Below are 20,886 nucleotides of genomic sequence, written 5' to 3'. Positions count from 1 at the left end.
CTTTCAAATGGCATTGTATAATACATGTTTTTATATTGAAACTATCATTAATGGCCATTTTCTTTATAGGTAGTGCCATTATTTCTGTCTTGTTCCTGAAAGAAAATCTGAGAGCCTCTGATTTATTAGGTAAGTTGTTATTTAATTCATGCAGTTACAGCACTGCCTAATCAAGAAATGGCTCACACTACACACAAACATGCATACTTTAAAAACTGAGAAAAAAAATTACTGAAATGGATGTCTCACATCATAGCTCATCCTGGGTTGGAGGTACTCTTTTCTCACTCACATACTTGGCATTCTCATTGTGCCCATTGTTCTTGTTAATGATCATAGCAAGTTAGCATTTTGTATTACTGCTGTTATTAATATTATGAAATTTTCATAGACATAATAAAATACAATGAAGACATCTGTGTTAGCTAATAGACTATCCTAGTTGGAAGGACATTATTTGCAACCTTGTTACATTTCTATTTCATCAAAATGAAAACTATAAAAATTAATGCAGCGAAAGGGGGTTGCAGGGGGAGGGGGTTGGGGGGAGTGTAGTTGCGGAGATGGGAGGGGAGGGATGGTAGGTGAAAAACAAAGGAGGAGGCAACAATGCTTGATAAGAAATGTACTCATTATCTTGCTCATGTAACTGTAACCCCTCTGCACAGTATTTTCACAATAAAAAACATAAAAAATTAATACAGCAAGTAACTACCTATTGTAATTTAGCTCCTTCTAAAAGTAGCACCAGGATAATGGTAGAATGCTTTCCTAGCACACATGAAGCCCTGGGTTCAATTCCTCAGTACCACATAAACAGAAAAAGCCAGATGTGGTGCTATGGCTTAAGTGGTAGAGTACTAGCCTTGAGCAAAAGAAACTCAGGGACAGTGTCCAGGCCCTGAGTTTAAGCCCCAAGACTGGCAAAACAAAAAACAAAAAAATAAAATAAAAAATAAAAGTAGCACCGAAGTGTACTCTTCAAACTCTTTATTTGGGAATAGTTATTAATGGAAAAAAACAGTAGTTTTCCTGGCTATAAGAAAGATTTCTGTTCCCTGGTGAAGCTCTCATTTACTCATTGTATCTTCTTGCTTTTGTTGGAAATATCATTGGTGAAAAGAATGATGTGAATCATTTTTTCTTCTTTAACAAAAATTGTTTGAATTGCTGCTGACATATAAAAATGAATACAGATACTTTAGGCACTTTAAATAAAACAATGCCTATCCTCTTGTAAGGAGATCTTTTTTTTTTTTTATGTGAGCTCTATATATGACGCCAGTGTTGGTATGTTGAGCATTTGTTTCCCTGCTCATCTTTCTTTCCCTTGAGCTTCACGTCTTGAAAGTGTTTCCACTTTTTCTTTCCCTCCTTGGTTTGATTCTGTTAGTAGAATTTTTAGTCAACATTGTCACATTTTTCATGGTTAAAATGCTTTTCTAAATGCATTCATATGTGATTTGTATCCTTTCCAGCATATTATTTTTTATACATTGTGGTTTATGGAATCATTTGGAGAAGTCATATAAAATCAGAAATAAGAATGACCAACACATGAGTTTTATAAATTAAAATATTAGATCCTATCATTTCTCTTGTTTATCAAATGTTTTAAAGGAATTGTGTATCTTTTTAATCTAACATCTACCATATTTTATAGTGAATGTTTGATTACTGATTAAATCAATCTAATTTTAAAAGACAATAAAGATGGGTATAATGCAGGATTTGCTAATTGCCTTGAATATTAGTGATAAAAAGATTATTGCTCAGCACTGATGCCTATAATTCTAGCTACTCAGAAGTCTGAGATCTGAGGATCATGGTTCAAAGCTAGCCCAAGCAGGAAAGACCTTGAGATTCTTGTCTCCAATTAACTACCTAAAAAGTGGGAATTGGAGCTGTGGCTTAAGTGGTAGGGCACTAGCATTGAGCAAAATAGCTCGGGGACATCAACCAGACCCTAAATTCAAGGTCCAAGACCATCACACACAAAAAAATTATTGTTATTATTACAGATTCCCTATCTGCAAATAATTTACAGTTTATGATAAACTGTAGAGATTCTTAAGTATTAGAAAGTAAAATGTAGCATACTGACATGAGCCTTCAGTTTAGAACAGTATTCTGAATCTCAGCCCTCCTGACATTTTGAGGTAAATAATTCATCACTGAAGGAATTTTGTCTGCGTTTTAGGGTGCTTAGCATTCTGCAATCTTTTACCTATTAGATGTCTGTGGTGCCCTTCACCTTGGCTTTAACAACTAAAAATGTCTCTAAGTGTTACTAAATATTCTATGAGTGAAAAAAAATACCCCAAATTAAGAGCCACTGGTTTAGAATAAAGAGGGATTGCTCTTTCTTCTGGCTGGGAAGAGTAGAGTGAATTATCACAGCAGAAGTAATACTTAAATTGGTTCTAACAACCAAACAGGACAGGAAGATCTGGAGAAAAGGATTTAAAGAGGTCCTACAGATGGACTAATACAAGAAGTGTTAACCAAAGTCCAGAATGTAAAAGTCAGTTTCTGTTTACTACTGGACTACAGCTGCTTCCCAGAAAGTCAAAGAGAAAATTAAATGTAAGTCATAACTATAGCTAAGGAAAATACTAGAAATATCAATATGCTCAAATGAGTTAATTATGAACTTTAAAAGCCCAAGATCAGCTAAACATTTACAAGGAGCAATGAATTAGTTCAACAAATTAAAGGATATAAATTAAACTCACACTCACATATTCAGATTTAGAATGGATTGCATGACTAACATCTCTCTTAATCCCAAGAAATTCCCAAGAGGTAATACTAAAAATACTAAAAAATATAACACACACACACATACACATGAAAAGCCAAGCACCAGCAATCTTAGCTACTTAGGAGTCTGACACCACACACACACACACACACACACACACACACACACACACACACACACACACACACACACACACACACACACACACACACACACACACACACACACACACACACACACACACACACACACACACACACACACACACACACACACACACACACACACACACACACGAAAAGTCAAGCACCAGCAATCTTAGCTACTTAGGAGTCTGAGATTTGGAAGACTTCACCTTAAGGCTGAACTCCTTCTCAGTCAAGAGTTGAACATGTTATCTTTGCTCTGTGAGATCCTAAACAAGTAGATCATGACACAGGCATATACCTGGACAGGAAGTGAAATCCTGTCCCCCAAAATTAACAGTGCAAAGAAGGGGGAGAAGTACTGCTCATTGGTAGAATGACTATCTAGCTAGTGTGAAGCCCTGAGTTTAAACCTAGTTCCACCAAAATAAGTAAAACCTCCAATTAATTTTTTAGGCGCTTTTAATCATTTTTTTCCTAGAGAAATAACAAATAGCGAATATTAAACACTTACTCTAACCAGTTAATATGTTGTATTTCACATGGATTTCCTCACCTAAAATCTAGTACTTGAAGAAGTTACCCAAATCACTTAACTAGCAGGTGATGGAGCAGTGTCCTAACAGTGTACTAACAGCAACCTGATGAGCTCATTTTAAGAGTTTAGGGAACTGTGTGGCCTTTACAAAGTTATATAAATCCCTTCTTTAATTCTCAAGTTCCAGTTCTTTAAAATGAAGATAACATTACCACCCTCACAGGATTACATGAGCTTAAGTATTAAAACTCTTCCTAGTTTAGGGCCTATCCCATAATAAGTGCTCAGAAGCCAGGCACCCGTGGCTCATGCCTGTAATCCTAGCTACTCAGGAGGCTGAGATCTGAGGATCGAGGTTCAAAGCCAGCCATGGCAGGAAAGTCTGTGAGACTCTTATCTCCAATAAACCACTCGGAAAAAAAAAACAGAAGTGATGCAGTGGCTCAGGTGGTAGAGCGCTAGCCTTGAGCTGAAGAGCTGGGGGACAGTGTTCAGTCCCAGAGTTCAAGCCCCACAACCAACCAAAAAAAATAAGTGCTCAGAAATGTAGCTGTTAGTTGGGCACTAGTGGCTCACACCAGTAATCCTAGATACTCAGCTCAGGAGGATCCTCAGGATATGAGGATCGTGGTTCAAAGCCAGCCTGAGCAGTAAAGTCCATGAGACTCTTATCCCCAAGTAACCACCAGAAAACCAGAAGTGGTGCTGTGGCTCAAGTGGTATAGCACTTGCCTTGAGCTGAAGAGCTCAGGGACAAGGCCCAGCTCCATGACTGACCAAAAAAAAAGGAAAGAAGGAAAGAAAGAAATGTAGCTGTTATTATTATTACCATAACAACCACCACTACCCACTACTACACTCTGATCATAGGAAACTTAGGATATTTTTCAAACTTCATTAATTCAGGTAACATTTCTCATGCCTCGGGGTGGTTTTGTGGTTGTGTTTTTGCCTTTCTAACTGAATGCTTTTGGACAAGTCACATTTGCTTCACACCACAGTTAAAAGTGACCAGTTCTTACCTTGAATCTAGAGTCACAAGAATAAACCAGAGTTGTGTCCCTAATTTAACCATCACCCAGGAGTAATGGCACTATCTAAACAACTCACTTCACATGATAAGCATCCGGGGAAGAACTTTCCCCATCCACACTCAGTACTGTGTTAAGTCACATCTGTTTTCTTTGGGCTTTTATTGCTTTTGCCTTGAGAAAAATTTAGCTCTTTCTGTTAAAAGGGGAAAAATGCATTTTTTTCTTTACAGAGACTAAAACCAAACAAGGAAAAGAGTAGTTAGTGGTGTGTTTTAAAGACTAACATATGAGCATGCTAAAAATTAAATTGTCAAAATGTGAGAAGGAAAATCATTTATTTCCCCCTACTTCAAGCAAATGAAAGTTTGTTTTTCATGATGGAACAAATGAAGATTTGGGGGCCATGTGGAAACAAGCTGAACTAATTTATTGCCAAATGTTGCTCTGTGGCTATGAAGCTTTTCACCACTGGCCTCAAAAAAAAAAAAAAAAATGACCTCACAAAAGCTATGTCTGAAATGAATCGCCAACTATTATTAACTCAATGACAGGCGTTGGCCTGTGCACTGATTCTTAGTGGATTAATAATTCTAAATTATTTTAATGATTATTTTTCCTTTAAAAAGCATCAGATTTGTCTCTCCTTTAACCAGCCAAAAACTATAGTATTTTCCTCTTTCTTTTCCCTCAAGTCATCAAAAATATCAAATCTAACTGTCAGTGAGATGCTAGTTGATTTAAGCCCAGTTAATGTCACCAAAGAAATAAAAATTACAGTCGGCTCATCAGCACTCTCTCCCCACCCCACCCCACCCCCATCCCCAGAGACCAGTTTGATGACTTCAGATCACCTACAAAGGGTTGCCCTGCTTGGGAAGTCGGGAGATTAATAGTGAGGTGTTAATAGTGGGTAGTTGAGTCTATTTTTCCCAATAGTAACCCAGTCAAATGGAGGGCCATTTCTAGTTGAGAGGATAGAAGCCATTTTGCTTTCAGAGCAGCCTCAAGACAAAGAGCCTTAGCTGGGTGCTGGTGGCTCATGCCTGTAATCCTAGCTACTCAGGTGGTTGAGAACTGAGGATTCCTGGTTCAAAGACAGCCCGGCCAGGGAAGTCCATGAGACTCTTTTTTTTTTTTTTTTGAGCTTCAAGTCATATATTTATACATCAGTCCTCCATCTAAACTATAACACCTAATTTCCATTTCTTTGGATATCATAAGAAATTTATTTCACATATAATACTTTTTTTTTTTTTTGTCGGTTGTGGGGCTTGAACTCTGGGCCTGAGAGCTGTCCCTCAGCTCTTCAGCTCAAGGCTAGTGCTCTACCACTTAAGCTACAGCGCCACTTCCCATGAGACTCATCTCCAATAAACCATTCAGAAAACCGAAAGTGGAGCTGTGGCTCAAGTGCTAGAGCGCTTGCCTTGAGCTGAAGAGCTGAGGGACAGCACCCAGGCTCAGAGTTCAAGCCCCACTACTGACTAAAATAAAATAAAATACAGAAGAGCCTTTTTTAAGTTTGTTTACCTTGTTGGTTTTGTTTTGTTTTCATGCCAGTGCTGGCTTAAACTCATGGCCTTGAGTTCTTACTTGGTTTTTTGCTCAAGGCTGCCACTCTACCACTTGACCCAAACCTCCACTTAGTTTCATAGACTTTTCTGCCTGGGCTGGCTTTGAACCTTGATCCTGATATCTCAGTCTCTTGAATTACAAGAATGAGCCACCAGTACCTGGCTTGGAGTCTTTTTTGATGACAGGTCCAAGACTACTGAACCCACAGCATTAGTGAGACTTCTCAGTTTGGGGCTTCTTTTGTTGTTGTTTGTTGTGGGGCTTGAACTCTGGGCCTGGATGCTGTCCCTCAGCTCTTCAGCTCAAGGCTAGCGCTTTAACACTTGAGCCACAGTACCACTTCCCGTTTTCTGAGTGGTTTATTGGAGATAAGAGTCTCATGGACATTCTTACTCCGGCTGGCTTTGAATTGTGATCCTCAGATCTCAGCTTCCTGAGTAGCCAGGATTACAGGCATGAGCCACTACCACCTGGCAGTTTGGGGCATCTTTGAGGATCATCTGCCATGAGCTTGAAGAATCCAGAATGACCACAGTGCTGGAAGGTGACCTGTGTCCTCCCCCCCCCCCCCACAGAAGTAATCGTTGGACTTGCACTGGTTGAGACACTTAGGGGGCTAAAAGAATGAGACAACAATCTTGTTTGGAGTCAGGTTAGATGAATGCTGAAAAACTGACAACTCTTAGAGATCAGATTGCAGAAGCCAAAAAATAGACAATAAATAGATAGTGCTGACTAAGTGCATAGTTAACATTCAGCTGGGGGATGTGAACCAAATTGTTGAAGAATGCAGGTTTTAGTTAGGACAAATAGTGGCCTGGGAAACAGAATGTCAGTTGAGGAGGAACTGTGCACACTATCTTGTAATGCATAGCCTGACCCCAGGAGGGATCAGGAGGTGGGAGACTCAACGTTGGAGGAGCCAGTGAACAGGAGCACCCAGAGGGACATGATTCTAGGCTCTGGTCCCTGGAATCATAGTTCCAGTTCATTCTGTCCAATGTGTCTACAGGAGACTTTTGCAGTACAACACCAGTAGCTTCCTGAAACAAAGGCTGTGTTCTCACAGTCATATCCAGCAATGCACCAAGTGTCTCCCAAAGTACAAACTATTTCTTGAAACATGACTGCATGGCAGTAGGTACGGTCATGTATGGTCAGAAAATAGGATAATCATATTTTTTCCTGGAAATTTATGGTAAAGGTTAACACTTTCTCTGAGAGGTCTTTCCAAATATATTCAACCCTTTTAGACTTTTTTTTAAGTGGGTGGAGTATGTGTGGAGGAGGTGGTACTGAGATTTGAATAACCTAAAACTGCTAGGCAGGTGCTCTCCCACTTGAACCACACCTCCAATCCATTCTTTGGTTATAGTTTTGAATAGGATCCCATGTTTTTGTCTGGGACCAGCCTCAGGCCATGATCCTTCTACCTATGCCTCCTGTGTAGCAGATACCACAAACACATGCCACTATGCCCAGCATATTGATTAAGATGGGGCGAGTCCCACTAACTTTTGCCCAAGCTGACCTTGAACTTGGGTCAATCTCTCCTTTACAGATAGTAACTGCACATAAATATGCATCAATCCTTTGATGGGGACATTAATTCTATCACACTGGTGCTCAGTGAACACCATCCCTTAGGAAAGCAGACCTAAAGGAACTTTAGGGCCAGAGATTATCTGAGACTAGTCAGAGACCCCAGAGACCCCTGTCAGGAGGAATCAGTGCCTTCTGTCTAGCCTCATTCTCTGCCCAGTTGTGGAGATCCACTCATGTCAAACAGCATGTGAATGATGGTCCCTACCCTTGCACTCAGCAGCCTTGCTCCTTAATTCACACATGAGGCAGTTTAATGTAACAGTTAAAAAAAAAAAGGACTGTAATAAAAAAATAAAATAGGCTGAGCACCAATGAGTCACACCAGTGAGACAGGAGGCTGAGATCTAGAGGATATCTGTTTAAGGCTAGCTCAGGCAGAAACGTATGCTAGACTCTTATCTCAAAAAAAATAAATAAATAAAACAGAAAGCCTGGAAGGAAGCATAACCCAAGTGGTAGAACATAAGTGGAGCAAGCACAACTAACAAGAACATGAGACCATGAGTACAAACCCTAGAACCAACAAATAAACAGAAATGTAAAGTAGACTTCTAACTCGGCTGGTGGCTCATGCCTATAATCCTAGCTGCTTAGAAGGCTGAAATCTGAGGATCATAGTTTGAAGCCTGCCCTGGAAGACAAATCTGAGAGACTTAGATCTTGAATTAACCAGCAAAACACTGGAAGTATGGCTCAAGTGGCAGGAAGTTTTCTGAGTTAGAAGTTTGTATATTGTTTTTGTTTGTTTGTTTTTGGTCGGTTGTGGGGCCTGAACTCTGGGCCTTGGCACTGTCATCAGCTCTTGAGCTCAAGGCTAGCGCTCTACCACTTGAGCCACAGTGCCACTTCCGGCTTTTTCTGCTTATGTGGTTGTAAGGAATCGAACCCAAGGTTTCATGCATGTAAGACAAGCATTTCACCCCTGAGCCACCTTCCCAACCCCAGAAGTTTGTATCTTCTAAAAGAAGAAATAGTTGTGCCTTTACCAAATTAAAAATAGCAGGAAATGACATACCATGCCACTTTTAGAAGAAAGTGGATATAAATAGATTCCAAAGAACTTTGTTTAATGAGGTGCAAATGACTATCTTCAACACTTCTAAATACTTATGAAAATAGGCTGGTGACTCATAAAGGAGACAGTAACACATAAAAAGTGCAAATGATGTGAAACGAACAAGTATACAACGCTGAGCAGCTACCCAGAACCACTTCTGCAGTTGTCATAGGAGCCGAAATGAAAATGGTTGAGAGGAAAGATTGGGTGAGCTCATCTCAAAACCAGATAAGGACCCATCAACAAAAAAGAACTGTAGGCCTATTTCTTTAATTAACATTGTTGTAAAACTTCTCAATAAAATTCTGGCCAACTGACTCCAACAAATAATCAAAAAACTCATACAGTATGACCAAATGGGATGGTTCAATATACTCAAGTCAATTAATGCAGTTCAACACATCAATAAGAACAAGGACACGAACCACATGATCATCTTGCAGAAAAAGCATTTGACAAGACCCAACACCCCTTTATGATGAAAGCTCTTGAAAAACTAGGAATCCATGAAACATTCCTTAATATAATAAAGGCGGTAGCTAGCATTATACTTAATGGTGAAAAGTTAAAACCATTTCCTCTAAAATCAGTAATGAGACAAGGATATCTGCTCTCTCCACTCCTCTTCAATATAGTAGCAGAATTCCTAGCCAGAGCAATAAGGTAAGAAACAAGATCTAAATAGGGAAAGAAGAAGTAAAACTCTCCCTCTTTGCAGATGATATGATCCTGTATCTAAAGGACCCCATAGACTTCTCTCCCAGGTTACTTGAGCTGATCCAAAACCTTGGCAAAATAGCAGGGTATAAAATTAACCCACAAAAATCAGTAGCTTTTCTGTATACTAATAATGAGAAGAGTAAGACTGGAATCAAAAAGCAACTCCTTTTGTAATAGACTCAGACCCTCTACCCCCCTCAAAAAAATAGGAATTAACCAAAGAGGTGAAGGACCTCTTTGATGAAAACTTTAAAAACCTAAAAAGGAAATTAAAGCAGATTTAAGGAAGTAGTAAACCCTCCCATGCTCCTGGAATGGGAGGATTAACAATGTGAAAATAGCAAGACTGAAAATAGCCATTTATAACTTCAATGCAATAGCCATCAATATCCTAACAACATTCTTCAATGAAGTAGAAGAAGCAATTCAAAAAATTCATATGGCCCTGTGTTCAGGCCATAGGACCAGCGCACGTGTGTGTGCACGCGCACACACACACACACACAATAATAATAATAATAATAATAGTAATCGTAATAATAAAAATAAAGTAAATAAAGGTTTTCAATGGATTAGTGCTAGTGTGCCCTTCCAGTTTAAAACCCTGTTTTAAGTAACTCTTACGTTCTTTTTAAAGAAATACTGGATAGGGTCATCTATGTAGCTTTCATGAAGCTGATGGATTGAGCTTTCAGGATCAATATGTTGGTTGGCACATATCAAATACTGCTGAGCTCCCTTGGCTGACAGCTTATGTCTACCTGCCACCTAACCCCTCTTGGAATCTGATGTGGAATCATTGTTACATAACCTTTTCATTTTCTTCCAAAGAAAGGACGTGACTGACTAATCATTTTCCCCCAAGTTCGTATATATAGTTTTCATTATTTCACTTTTATTATAGTGTTTAATAATGCTTATTGCTTTTCCTTTTAGACATTCTCACTAGAAATAGCTTTAGAAATTATGTATATAACCTTGTCTTACAAAGTACTACAGAATAAATTAGAAGAAATGTATTTGTAGCTTCTATAATAGTGTGAATAGGTGTTGTCTAGCATGTGTGAAATAACAAGCACTATTTGTTCTCAGAAACTAAAGGTCAAAACCTAAATCATGTAGTGCAGAGGAATAAGAAATCTGTGCCTTCAAACTGTGAGATTTTATAAACAAGCCAAATTGGTTTCAGGTTAAAATCGGTGTTGGTTGTAAATTATATCCACAGCACTGATTCCAAGGATGAAACAAGTTGACTCATGTTTTCAAACATCAGGAAAACACTACTTATATCAGTTTCTCAGAAGGTCAAGTCCTCCGTTTACCTCCTCCCATTCATATTCCCTTCTTCCATGATTTTATCTATTATTTTTATTTTTTGGTTGATCATGAGGCTTAAACACTGTCTCTGGGCTCTTCAGATCAAGGCTAGTGCTCTACCACTTTGAGCCACAGCTCCACTTCTGGTTCTTTGGTTGCTCATTGGAGATAAGAGTCTCACGAACTTTCCTTCCCCAACTGGCTTTGAACCAAGATGCTCAGATCTCAGCCTCCTTATTAGCTAGGATTACAGGTGTGAGCCACCAGCACCCAGCTGGTTTTATTTGTTATATATTTATTTTTGTTCTAGTACTGGGGCTTGAACTCAGAGCCTGAGTGCTGTCCCTGAGCTTCTTTAGCCACTTGAGCCACAGCACCATTTCTGGCCTTTTCTGAGTAGTTTATTGGAGATAAGAGTCTCACATGCTTTCCTGCAGGGGCTAGCTACCAACCAAGATCCTTAGATCTCAGCTTCCTGATTAGCTAAGATTACAGGCATAAGCCACAAGGGCCTGTCCATCCATGTTTTTAAATAATGTTAAAACAGTGATAAGAGGCCCAGTTTGGTGGCTTATGCCTATAATCTCAGCAACTCTGAGAAAGGCTATCATGAAGATGATAGTTCTTCAACTGAACAGAAGATAGTGAGCAAAAGTTAGTGAGATCTCTTCTCACCCAATAAGGCTACTGTCATTCAAATGGGGTCCCATTTATAGAGGATGTACGTGTAGGAGGACTGTGGTTCCGTACAGCTCAGGCAAAAAATAAAATAAAAATGCAAGACCCTATCAAAAAAGAAGTAACTAAAGCAAAAGAAAGAGAGTGTTGAAGGCATGGGTCAGTGGTAGAATGATTGCCTAGCAAAAGCAAGACCCTGAGTTCAAGCTCTAGTGCCCATGAAAACAAAAATGGTTGATAATATGATTTGGTTTCATTAGGCTGATTTTGGAATTCTAGATCATACATTATATCAGTAAAATCACATAAAGGTGAGAACTCTTCATTGTTTTTTCTCCTTTTTATCAGGCAAATTATTTTCTTTTTTTACTTTTTGAATATTTTTATTATCTTTAAGTAGTTGTACAGAGGGATTGCCATTCAACAAAACAGCTTATGAAAACAATACATCTTGATCAATGTCCCACCTTTCAACATTCTCACCCACTCCTCACAACCCATCCCTTGCTCACTTTTCTTAATCTTTTAGGATATGTATTGGATTTTTTTTGCCTTTTAACAAATCCATTTATGTATACTATGTCTTCCTTTCAACACCATCACCGCTGTTAGCCTACCTAATTCCTTTTTTTTTTTTTTTTTTGTCAGTCATGGGGCCTGAACTCTGGGTCTGGGCACTGTCCCTGAGCTCTTCAGCTCAAGGCTAGCACTCTACCACTAGATCCACAGCACCACTTCTGGCTTTTTCTGCTTATGTGATGTTGAGGAATGGAACCCAGGGCCTTATGCATGCAAGGCAAGCACTCTACCACTGAGCCACCTTCCCAGCCCCTTTATTTTTCTTAAATATGTAGTATATACAACAAATTCCACCCCCCCTTCATTTCTCTTCCCCTTTCCCCTTGACCACATCCCCTCTTGTAAGTACCCATTTGCTGGTACTTATTTTGTTGGGCACTGACTTGGTCTTTCTAAAGAATTTTACTATTTGAGCTCTCCATAGCGTCTTTTATACTTTAGTTAATTCATTTGCAACCACTTGCATACCACCCAGTGTGGTTAATTATAGATTTATAGATATAAATCCATGTGGTTCTCTGTGTTTCTCTGGGTCTGTCTTACTTCAGTTAATAAAATCTTTCCCAGGTCTTTCCATTTCCTTATGAATAAAGCAATATCATTCCTTCTAATGGATGAGTAGAATTCCATTGTCACCATCATTTTTTCTGCTGAAAGGACTCCTATCAGTGACAGTGATTAAGGTGCTCATACCAGAGCTTCAAAGTACCAAAGCAAAGTGAGTGTAGATGCTCTAGAGATGAGTAAATATATACCATGATTCATGGTGTATGAGTTCTCCCATCCTCTGAGCTCTGCAGTCTAGCTCTAGATTAGGACCTAGACATGTCTGGATCCATTATACACTTCTTGGCCCACATAGAAACAGTCACACCTCCATGTGCATGCACTTTGAGCTTCTCTACCTTTGAGGAAGCTTCCCTGAAGAGGCCAGGATTCATCTAGACCAAAGAGAAAAGTCAGACGTTATTTCCTGCTCCATCCCCCTGGCTTTTATTTTGAAGGCTTTGCTTCTATTTTGAAGGCCTTTGATGAAATGTATTTTAATTGGACAGTGCATTTACAAGTAATGCTCTGTTTCTAGGTAATGTTTGTGTCAACAAGAAGCTTTGAAGTATCCCTTTTCAATTTGATTTGTCTTTTCCATTTTCTCTCAAGGTATAACATTGGCCTTCACAGGAACATATTTATTGGTGAACTTTGCTCCCAACATAACTCAAGCTATCTCTGCGAGAACAGTACAATATTACTTTGTTGGCTGGCAGTTTCTGCTCTATGTGGTAAGAATGCAAAATATTTTACTAGCCTTGAAGTGTATTATTCAGATCACCTTTATCTGCAGGTGTTAGAAAAATGGATGCAATCTTTTCTTCTTAGCACAATACCTGCTTAAGAGGTAAATATACTTGACCAATATTGAAGTATTTGGAATACTAAGTTGACAGTAGAAGCATCTTTGAAAAAGTCCTTGAAAAGGAACAGACTGAGAGGAGCAAGTGATGATGGTATGAAGCTAAGAGATAAGGAGGAAGAAGAGTTGAATAAGCTAATGCATACATCTGCAGATATTCATGTGAAATTTTTATTTGATACAGTGACTATAAACAGTGGTCATAAAGAAAAGACATGGTCAAAATAGTAGATGGGTAACTCATTACAGAATTCAACCAAGATTGGAAAATAAGAAAATTCTAGAAACAGCAGGTAGTAATAAGAAAAATGGGATAGTCTAGCTGAGCATTTAACCAAGAAATAGATTGGTAAAACAGTAAACTCAATAAAAGAATAAAGCATCCAGAACCATACTTTTTAGGATTTTAGAAAAGGCCTCAAAAAGCTGTCTATTTTAATCCTCTGTCATTTGGGTCCAGGGTGGCAGGGGAGGGGAGGGGGAGGAGAAAGTCTCACATTTGTAATCCTGGCTACTCTGGATTTAAAGGGTTGCTGTTCAAAGTCATCCTAGAAAGAAAAATGTGCTAGACTCTACCTTCAAAATAATTAGCAAAAAGTAGGACTGGAGATATGACTCAAGCAGTAGAACACCCATCTGGCAAGTATGAGCCCCTGACTTCCACTTTTAGTACTACAAATAAGCACAAAAAGGCAAAGCAAAGTAGCATAATCCTACTTTCATGTGCAAATCTTTAAAAGTGCTATTTACAAGGGCATGTGACAAGAGTTATATAAATCTGACATCTCTATATAGTCTGACCACTGGAACAAAAGTATTCACAAGTCATTTCTCCCTCTTTACTCTTTTCTCATATTCTACAAAGACAGTTTTTCCCTTTTTTTATTTATTTTTTCTCAGTTGTAGGGCTTCAACTCAGGGACTGAGCATTGTCCCTAGGCTTTTGCACTCAAAGATAAGGTTCTACCACTTTGAGCCACAGTGCCATTTCCGGTTTTCTGGTGGTTAATTGGAGACAAAAGTTTCACAGACTTTTCTGCTGGGGCTGACTTCAAACAAGATCCTCAGATCTCAGCCTCCTAAGTAGCTAGGATTTACAGATGTAAGCCCCTTGCAACCGGCTGTTTTTACTGTTTTTTAAAAAAAAATCCTCAGACTCGAGTGTGGTTCAAGCAGTAGAGCACTTGGTTTAGCCTTTCTGGGGTCTCTCTTCAGACTTTGTATCTCCCCTGCTCCATCTTTTTAACCTGTCCAAGATAATGCAGTCCCTTAGCTATCACAGCTCTCATCGATCAACAATAAGCACTAAAGGAGTTTTAATCTCTGTGATCTATATCTTCTTTTCTTTATACTTTGTTGAATATTTCATAATAGACCAGACTTGAAGTCTAACCCACACATTACTACCTTTTGCCTCTGGGCAAAACAAATTCTCTATGCAATAAAAGAATCGTATAGCCTGTGATCAGAAAATTAATACCCTAAGTTAAATCCTTTGGAGACTAAAGATGCATCAAGTCTTATTTCCTGGAATAAACGGAATTGCTTGATGATGATAGGACTTGTTTTGACAACAGAGAAAACACCTACATATGTGTGTGTGTGTGTGTGTGTGTGTGTGTGTGTGTGTGTGTGTGTGTGTGTGTGTGTGTGTGTGTGTGTGTGTGTGTGTGTGTGTGTGTGTGTGTGTATTTATAAATAGATAGATTCTCTTGAGGTGTTAGTGGAGATTGAATGCAGGGCCTTATACATGCTAGGCAAGTGCTCTACCAGTGATGTAAGTATTGGGGCTTGAGCTCAGGACCTGGGCACTGTTATTTAGCTTTTTTTTTTTTTTTTTGTCAGTCATGGGGATTGAACTCTGGGCTTGGGCACTGTCCCTGTGCTCTTCAGCTCAAGGAGAGTGCTCTACCGCTTGAGCCACAGCTCCACTTCCAGTTTTCTGGTGGTTTATTGGAGATAAGAGTCTCATGGACTTTCCTGCCTGGCCTGGCTTTGAACCATGATCCTCAGATCTCAGACTCTTGAGTAGCTAGGATTACAGGCATGAGCCACTGGCGCCCGGCTCTCATTTAGCTTTTTTTTCTCAAAGCTGGCACTCTACCACTTGAACCACAGCTCCACTTACAGCTTTTTAGTATTTAAGTATTTGAGTAGCTAGGATTACAGGCATGAGCCACTGACCCAAACTATTTTTTACTCAACCTTATACTTTCACAAGAAAATAATCTGAAATTAATTATAATTGTTTTGCCATTTTCCTAAATCACTTCTTATATTCATTCATTAATTTATTCAACTGATTAGTCACCTAGGTTATAGAGAAGAATTCCTACAGCAGAAATTGTACAGTCCTAGAGAGAGCTAGGCTTCTGTAAAATCATACTATAATCATAAAAGCATTTTTGAAAGCAAATTCCATGTCAAAAAAAATGTAACTAATTCTAAATACTTATAAGATAGCATAAAAGAAACCTAATAAAGTCACATTTGAACCATGCTGTTGGCATCTAGCATCTGTATTCCTTTAAAACTTAATTCATTATTTAAGTGCATCTCTACAGACCCTGAGACTGATCGATACGCACTAAAATCTTTAGCCGAAGTTTGACTTAACCCTATTAAACATCTTAGTAATAAACATTTAATCTTCAGATGTGGCAGAGTCTGTGCTTTTTCTGCAAAGTATGACTTCAGTGACCATAATTACACTAAGACTGTTTGTTCTTCAGCAAATAATTTATCTACCTGTTTATGTATTACACGAAGTATAAATGCAGAACTGGAATTGCCTTTCAAGACTGATTAAATAATTTACAAGTAAATATATTTTCCAAAAAAGAAGTGCAAAGCTGCATTACAGACTTGTCCCTCTGATAACCTTTCCTGATGTGTTGACCTGGCACAGATGGATGTCTGCCTCACCTTCTGTGTGGCCATCAAGTGAAGCCCCACAGCCAGGAGGGCCAGGAGCTCATCCTCTGTATGGTGCTATCTTGCACTAAGGGGATTTGGGAACCTGGTATTTCCTAGCTGGGAAGAATAAACTGCCCTTACTTAGGCACTAGCACAGCCTTTCCAGACCTGTCTGCCATAGATCGCATATCCCCTCACCATATTTGGCAAAAGTCTAAAGCAAGTGGAGTTTCAAGATCAAACTGCCAGGGAGAGATACTGCGTAACATGATCTGTTTGAAGAATCCATTTCTGGAAACAAGTTAAGAGCCTAAGGAAAGAAATGGGTAAATAATTGTTGATATTCCTGCATGCCTAAACTTATTTGATGACAGGGCCTTGTTCTTGAAGGAGTTTTATTAGTAATACCTATTAACATCTTCTGCAGAGCCTACGAGAGAAACACAGCCCTAAGTCTTAGTTACTTCTTTGGCAGGCTTGATCAGGGTTGTTTTTTCCACCCAGATTGTCCAACTAATTATTCAAATTGAGATCTCTGTGGCAAACACAAAGTCCTTCATAAAGTAATCCACACAGTGATCATTTTCTCTCCTCCAGACCAAAACTTAAAGCAGCAGCAGAGACTTGTCTGTCCTTTGGAGCCATTCAGTACCCCAAAGCTAATTATTAAGTCTGCCCTTCTGGCAAAGCTGCTTAAAATAACCACCATCAGGTGCTTAGAACCTGAAGGGAAGAAATGTGTGTTTGTACAAGACATCAAGGTCTTCATCGCTATGTTCTCCTGCAGTTCTGTCTCAATGAGAATGGCGCTTTCACCCCTGCTTAAGGAAAGACTTTGGCAGGATAGCTGCCAGCACTCTGAGCAGACAAGCATATGCACCGCTCTCACTGCACTCTGCTTTACCTGTTTAACAGCTCTACATGCACCAGGTATCCTCTGCATCTCAGTGATTGGAAGCCAAGGCTTGGAGAGGTCCAGTCACTGGCCCAAAGCCACCTAAGTAGGAAGTAGAAGAGCCAGAATTCAAAGCTAAAGTGTCCTCATCTGGGGTGGCTAGGTGGGAGCATTCCTCCAGACATCTCTCTATGCAGAACTAAGAAACCAAGGATCAAACTTTTTTTGTCCAAACTTGGCCTCAAAGAGAACCTTTGTAGAGCCCACTTCTTTTGGACAAAGTAGCCATACCAAAGGCTATGCCTACAAGAAAGAGCTTGGTGAGACAAGAGGAGGTAGAGTCAGATTCATATTTTGACACCAGACATGGATCATCCAGTGACACCGTTGCATGTCTCTCTTGCCACTTTATCCCCCAGTTTGCCAATGTCTTCTCTTACCACTGAAAACTGAGCAATTGAGTCTAATTAGACTGGAGGACCAATCCAGAAAACCCAAACTCAATCAGAAAACTCATTCTGAAGAATCTATTCCACTGGAAAGACTTCAGGAACCAAAACCTGGATTCATTTTCTATTACTTCTGTAACAAATTCTCCAAAAGCAAGTGGCTTAAAACAACATAAATTTATTGCCCTACAGTTTTCTAGGCCAGGTCTCAGTAGACTAGCTGTTGGGCGGGTGGTATTCCCTGCCAGAACCTCCGAGGATGAACCTGTTCCCTTGTCTTTCCCAGAGGTCCTCAGCTAGGGTCCTTCCCACATTACAATGAGAAGGATTTATGAAATTGCAGTGGGCCCTCCTGAATTATCCAGCATAATCTTCCTATCTCAGGTTCATAATCTTAATAGAAGTGCCTTGCCATATGGGATAACATAGTCCCATGTTCTGGTGATTTAAGCATGGACCTCCTTGGAAAGCCATCATGCTGCCTGCCTAGGGCTGCATCATGTAATCCTTCGTGCCTCAGTTGTCTCATCTGTAAAATGGAGATATGGTGGTGAGGATTTCATAAACTGATGCAAATAGAAGCCTGAAAATAGCCGGGGTGCCAGTGGCTCACGCCTTTGTAATCCTAGCTACTGAGGAGGCTGAGATTTGAAGATCGAGGTTCAAAGCCAGCCCAGGCAGGAAAGTCCATAAGACTCTTATCTCTAATAAACCACTAGAAAACTGGAAGTGGCGCTGTAGCTCAAGCAGTAGAGCACTCACCTTGAGCTGAAGAGCGCAGGGACAGCGCCCAGGTGAGTTCAAGCCCCACAACCGACAAAACAAAAGAAAGAGAGAGAGAGAGAGAGAGAGAGAGAGAAAGAAAGAAAGAAAGAAAGAAAGAAAGAAAGAAAGAAAGAAAGAAAGAAAGAAAGAAAGAAAGAAAGAAAGAAAGGAAGGATGAAGGAAGAAATGAAGAAAGAAAGAAAAAGGAAGGAAGAAAGGAAAGAAAGAAAGAGAAAGGAAGAAAGAAAGAAAGGAAGGAAGGAAGGAAGGAAGGAAGGAAGGAAGGAAGGAAGGAAGGAAGGTGAAAATAGTGTGCAGAGGCAGGCACGCAGTCAGAGTTATCATCTCCCTGACCTCACAGAGTGCAATCAGCGGTACAGTCTTTTCTGGGGCACAGCAACCTGCAAAATCACAACTACTTTAATATTGATATTTTCAGAGAGAGAGAAAATGTTGCAGTGGAAGAGCTGACATTAATTCATTCTGCTTGAATATTTTATTCCTGGGAGCTAGGTGACTTCTCAGCACAAGGCAGGGAGCCTAATACAACTATAGTCATTCAGTGAATAGTGAGAAGTTGTGTTTTATTTCTCTGAAGCCACAGAAATGGGGTTTGAAAACTTTTCAAAGTTCCACATGTTTCTTTAGAACTAGTAACAACTTCCTCCCCATTAGCCCACCAAAAAATAAGAGTCAGCATGTAAGTGGACACGGCTTCTCCACTCCTGTGCTGGCCCGGGGAGAGCGCTGAGCAATGAGCGCAGGGCTGCTCTGAGGGTCCCTCGATGAGCCATGGAAGCCTGGGCTTGCAGACACCTGGCTGAGGGCATTCCTGTTAACCACTAGCAAGGTGAACCAAGTCTGGGACACCCAATATCCCAATGTCCCAGTGGCAGCCTTAGGGAAGGCAAAGAGATGGAACTTTAATAGCTTTTTAGCATGGCTCAATTAAATTAAAGTCCTGGCAAATTAGTCCTATAAGGAAAAGTGAAAAACATCGTTCTTTTAATTTAGCAGAAGACAAGTCCAAAGAATGGTCTAATTTTCCATTTTAGATGAAAAGGTTTTTAAATGAGAAAGATAACATCCTGCAGCTTCCCAAAGCCACCGAGGATTCAAGGAAACCAAACCAACACCAAAATAAAAAACAAAAAAACAAAAAACCTTCAAACAGAAATTGAAGTTGATTTAGAAGAGACTCTAAGTAGAATATCATCTTGGAAACAATCAAATTCCTAACTCCAGCCATTTGTTAAGGTGGTTATTAGTATTTATTGAAAGGGGCTAGATTTAATATTCTTATAAATCCAAAATGCTTTCTTGTGCTCCACTCAAGCACAGCACTGATGTGCAATAACCTGCACTTAATGTGAAATAACCGCCGAGGGATGGCGTAACTGTCTGATGCCAGGATTTTGATCGTAACTTTGTAACATGGAGTCACTCGAGTGCTTAACTCCCAACAATTTTTAAGAAAAAAGGTTAGTGATAGTGCTTTTACTTCTCTGCTGTCAAGAAAGTAAACCTTCATATTTATGATTTCAGCTCAGAGATATCATCTCTTCTCAAAATGTTTGGCTTTGGGTAGGACTAAGAGTAGCCAAAAATGTTTTTGAATGTTAAAACTAAAACCAAACTCGAAATTATGGTTTTTTTTGTTTTTTAGTTTCATTTAACAGGAGATCTCTTCATCTGGCAAAGATGTTCCTAGTGAATTTAAGGTATAATCCAGGTATTGATTCTACAAATATGTATTGACCAACTATTGAAAGGCAAGAGTAAAATCAGACACAAATCAGAAGTTGATTGCAGTCATCCAGGGAAGAAGGCAGAGGGGAGGTGCTCAGGCCCATGCCACAAGTCCTGTAGTGAGGCCATTCACTGAGGGGTCAAAGGCCCCAGAAGGAGTAACTTGAAATAGGGAATCAAGAGTTAAGTGTTGGGGCTGAGAAGGTGGCTCAATGGTAGAGTGCTTGCTTTGCATGCATGAGGCCCTGGGCTCAATTCCTCAGCACTACATAAGCAGAAAAAGCCAGAAGTGGTGCTGTGGCTCAAGTGGTAGAACACTAGCCTTGAGCTAGCGCTAAGGGACAGTGTCCAGGCCCAAAGTTCAGGCCCCACGACCGACCAAAAAAAAAAGGTTAAATGTTGAGCACACTTGTAATCCTAGCACACGAAGCTGATACACAAGGATTGTGTTTGAGGCCAGCCTGGACTACACAGCAAAACTCAGTCTCAAACCAATCAAACATTAGCCAGGCATTAGGGTGACTCATTCCTGTAATTCTAGCTACTCAGGAGGCAGAGCTCTGAGGAGCTTTGTTTGAAGCCAGCTGGTGCAGGAAAGTCCGTGAGACTCTTATCTCCAATTAACCACTAAAAAAGCCAGAAGTGGAGGTGGCTCAAATAGTAGAGTACTAGCCTTGAGTAAAAAGGC

The 20,886-nt window shown here is 39.8% G+C and overlaps 1 protein-coding gene across 1 annotated transcript in view; it reads left to right on the top strand.

Moving 5' to 3' along the window:
* Nucleotides 1-20,886, top strand: part of Nipal2 (NIPA like domain containing 2) — a 78,006-nt gene that overhangs the window by 37,600 nt on the left and 19,520 nt on the right. Inside the window, exons 4-5 of the mRNA XM_069991123.1 lie at nucleotides 70-129; nucleotides 13,172-13,293. Of these exons, the coding sequence (XP_069847224.1) occupies nucleotides 70-129; nucleotides 13,172-13,293 (182 nt within the window). The remainder of the gene's footprint in view (nucleotides 1-69; nucleotides 130-13,171; nucleotides 13,294-20,886) is intronic.

The sequence above is a fragment of the Dipodomys merriami genome, unplaced genomic scaffold, assembly GCF_024711535.1.
Source record: "Dipodomys merriami isolate MVZ:Mamm:240054 unplaced genomic scaffold, mDipMer1.0.p SCAF_4, whole genome shotgun sequence".
Taxonomy (NCBI): Eukaryota; Metazoa; Chordata; class Mammalia; order Rodentia; family Heteromyidae; genus Dipodomys; species Dipodomys merriami.
This window is presented reverse-complemented; position numbering and strand designations above follow the sequence as displayed.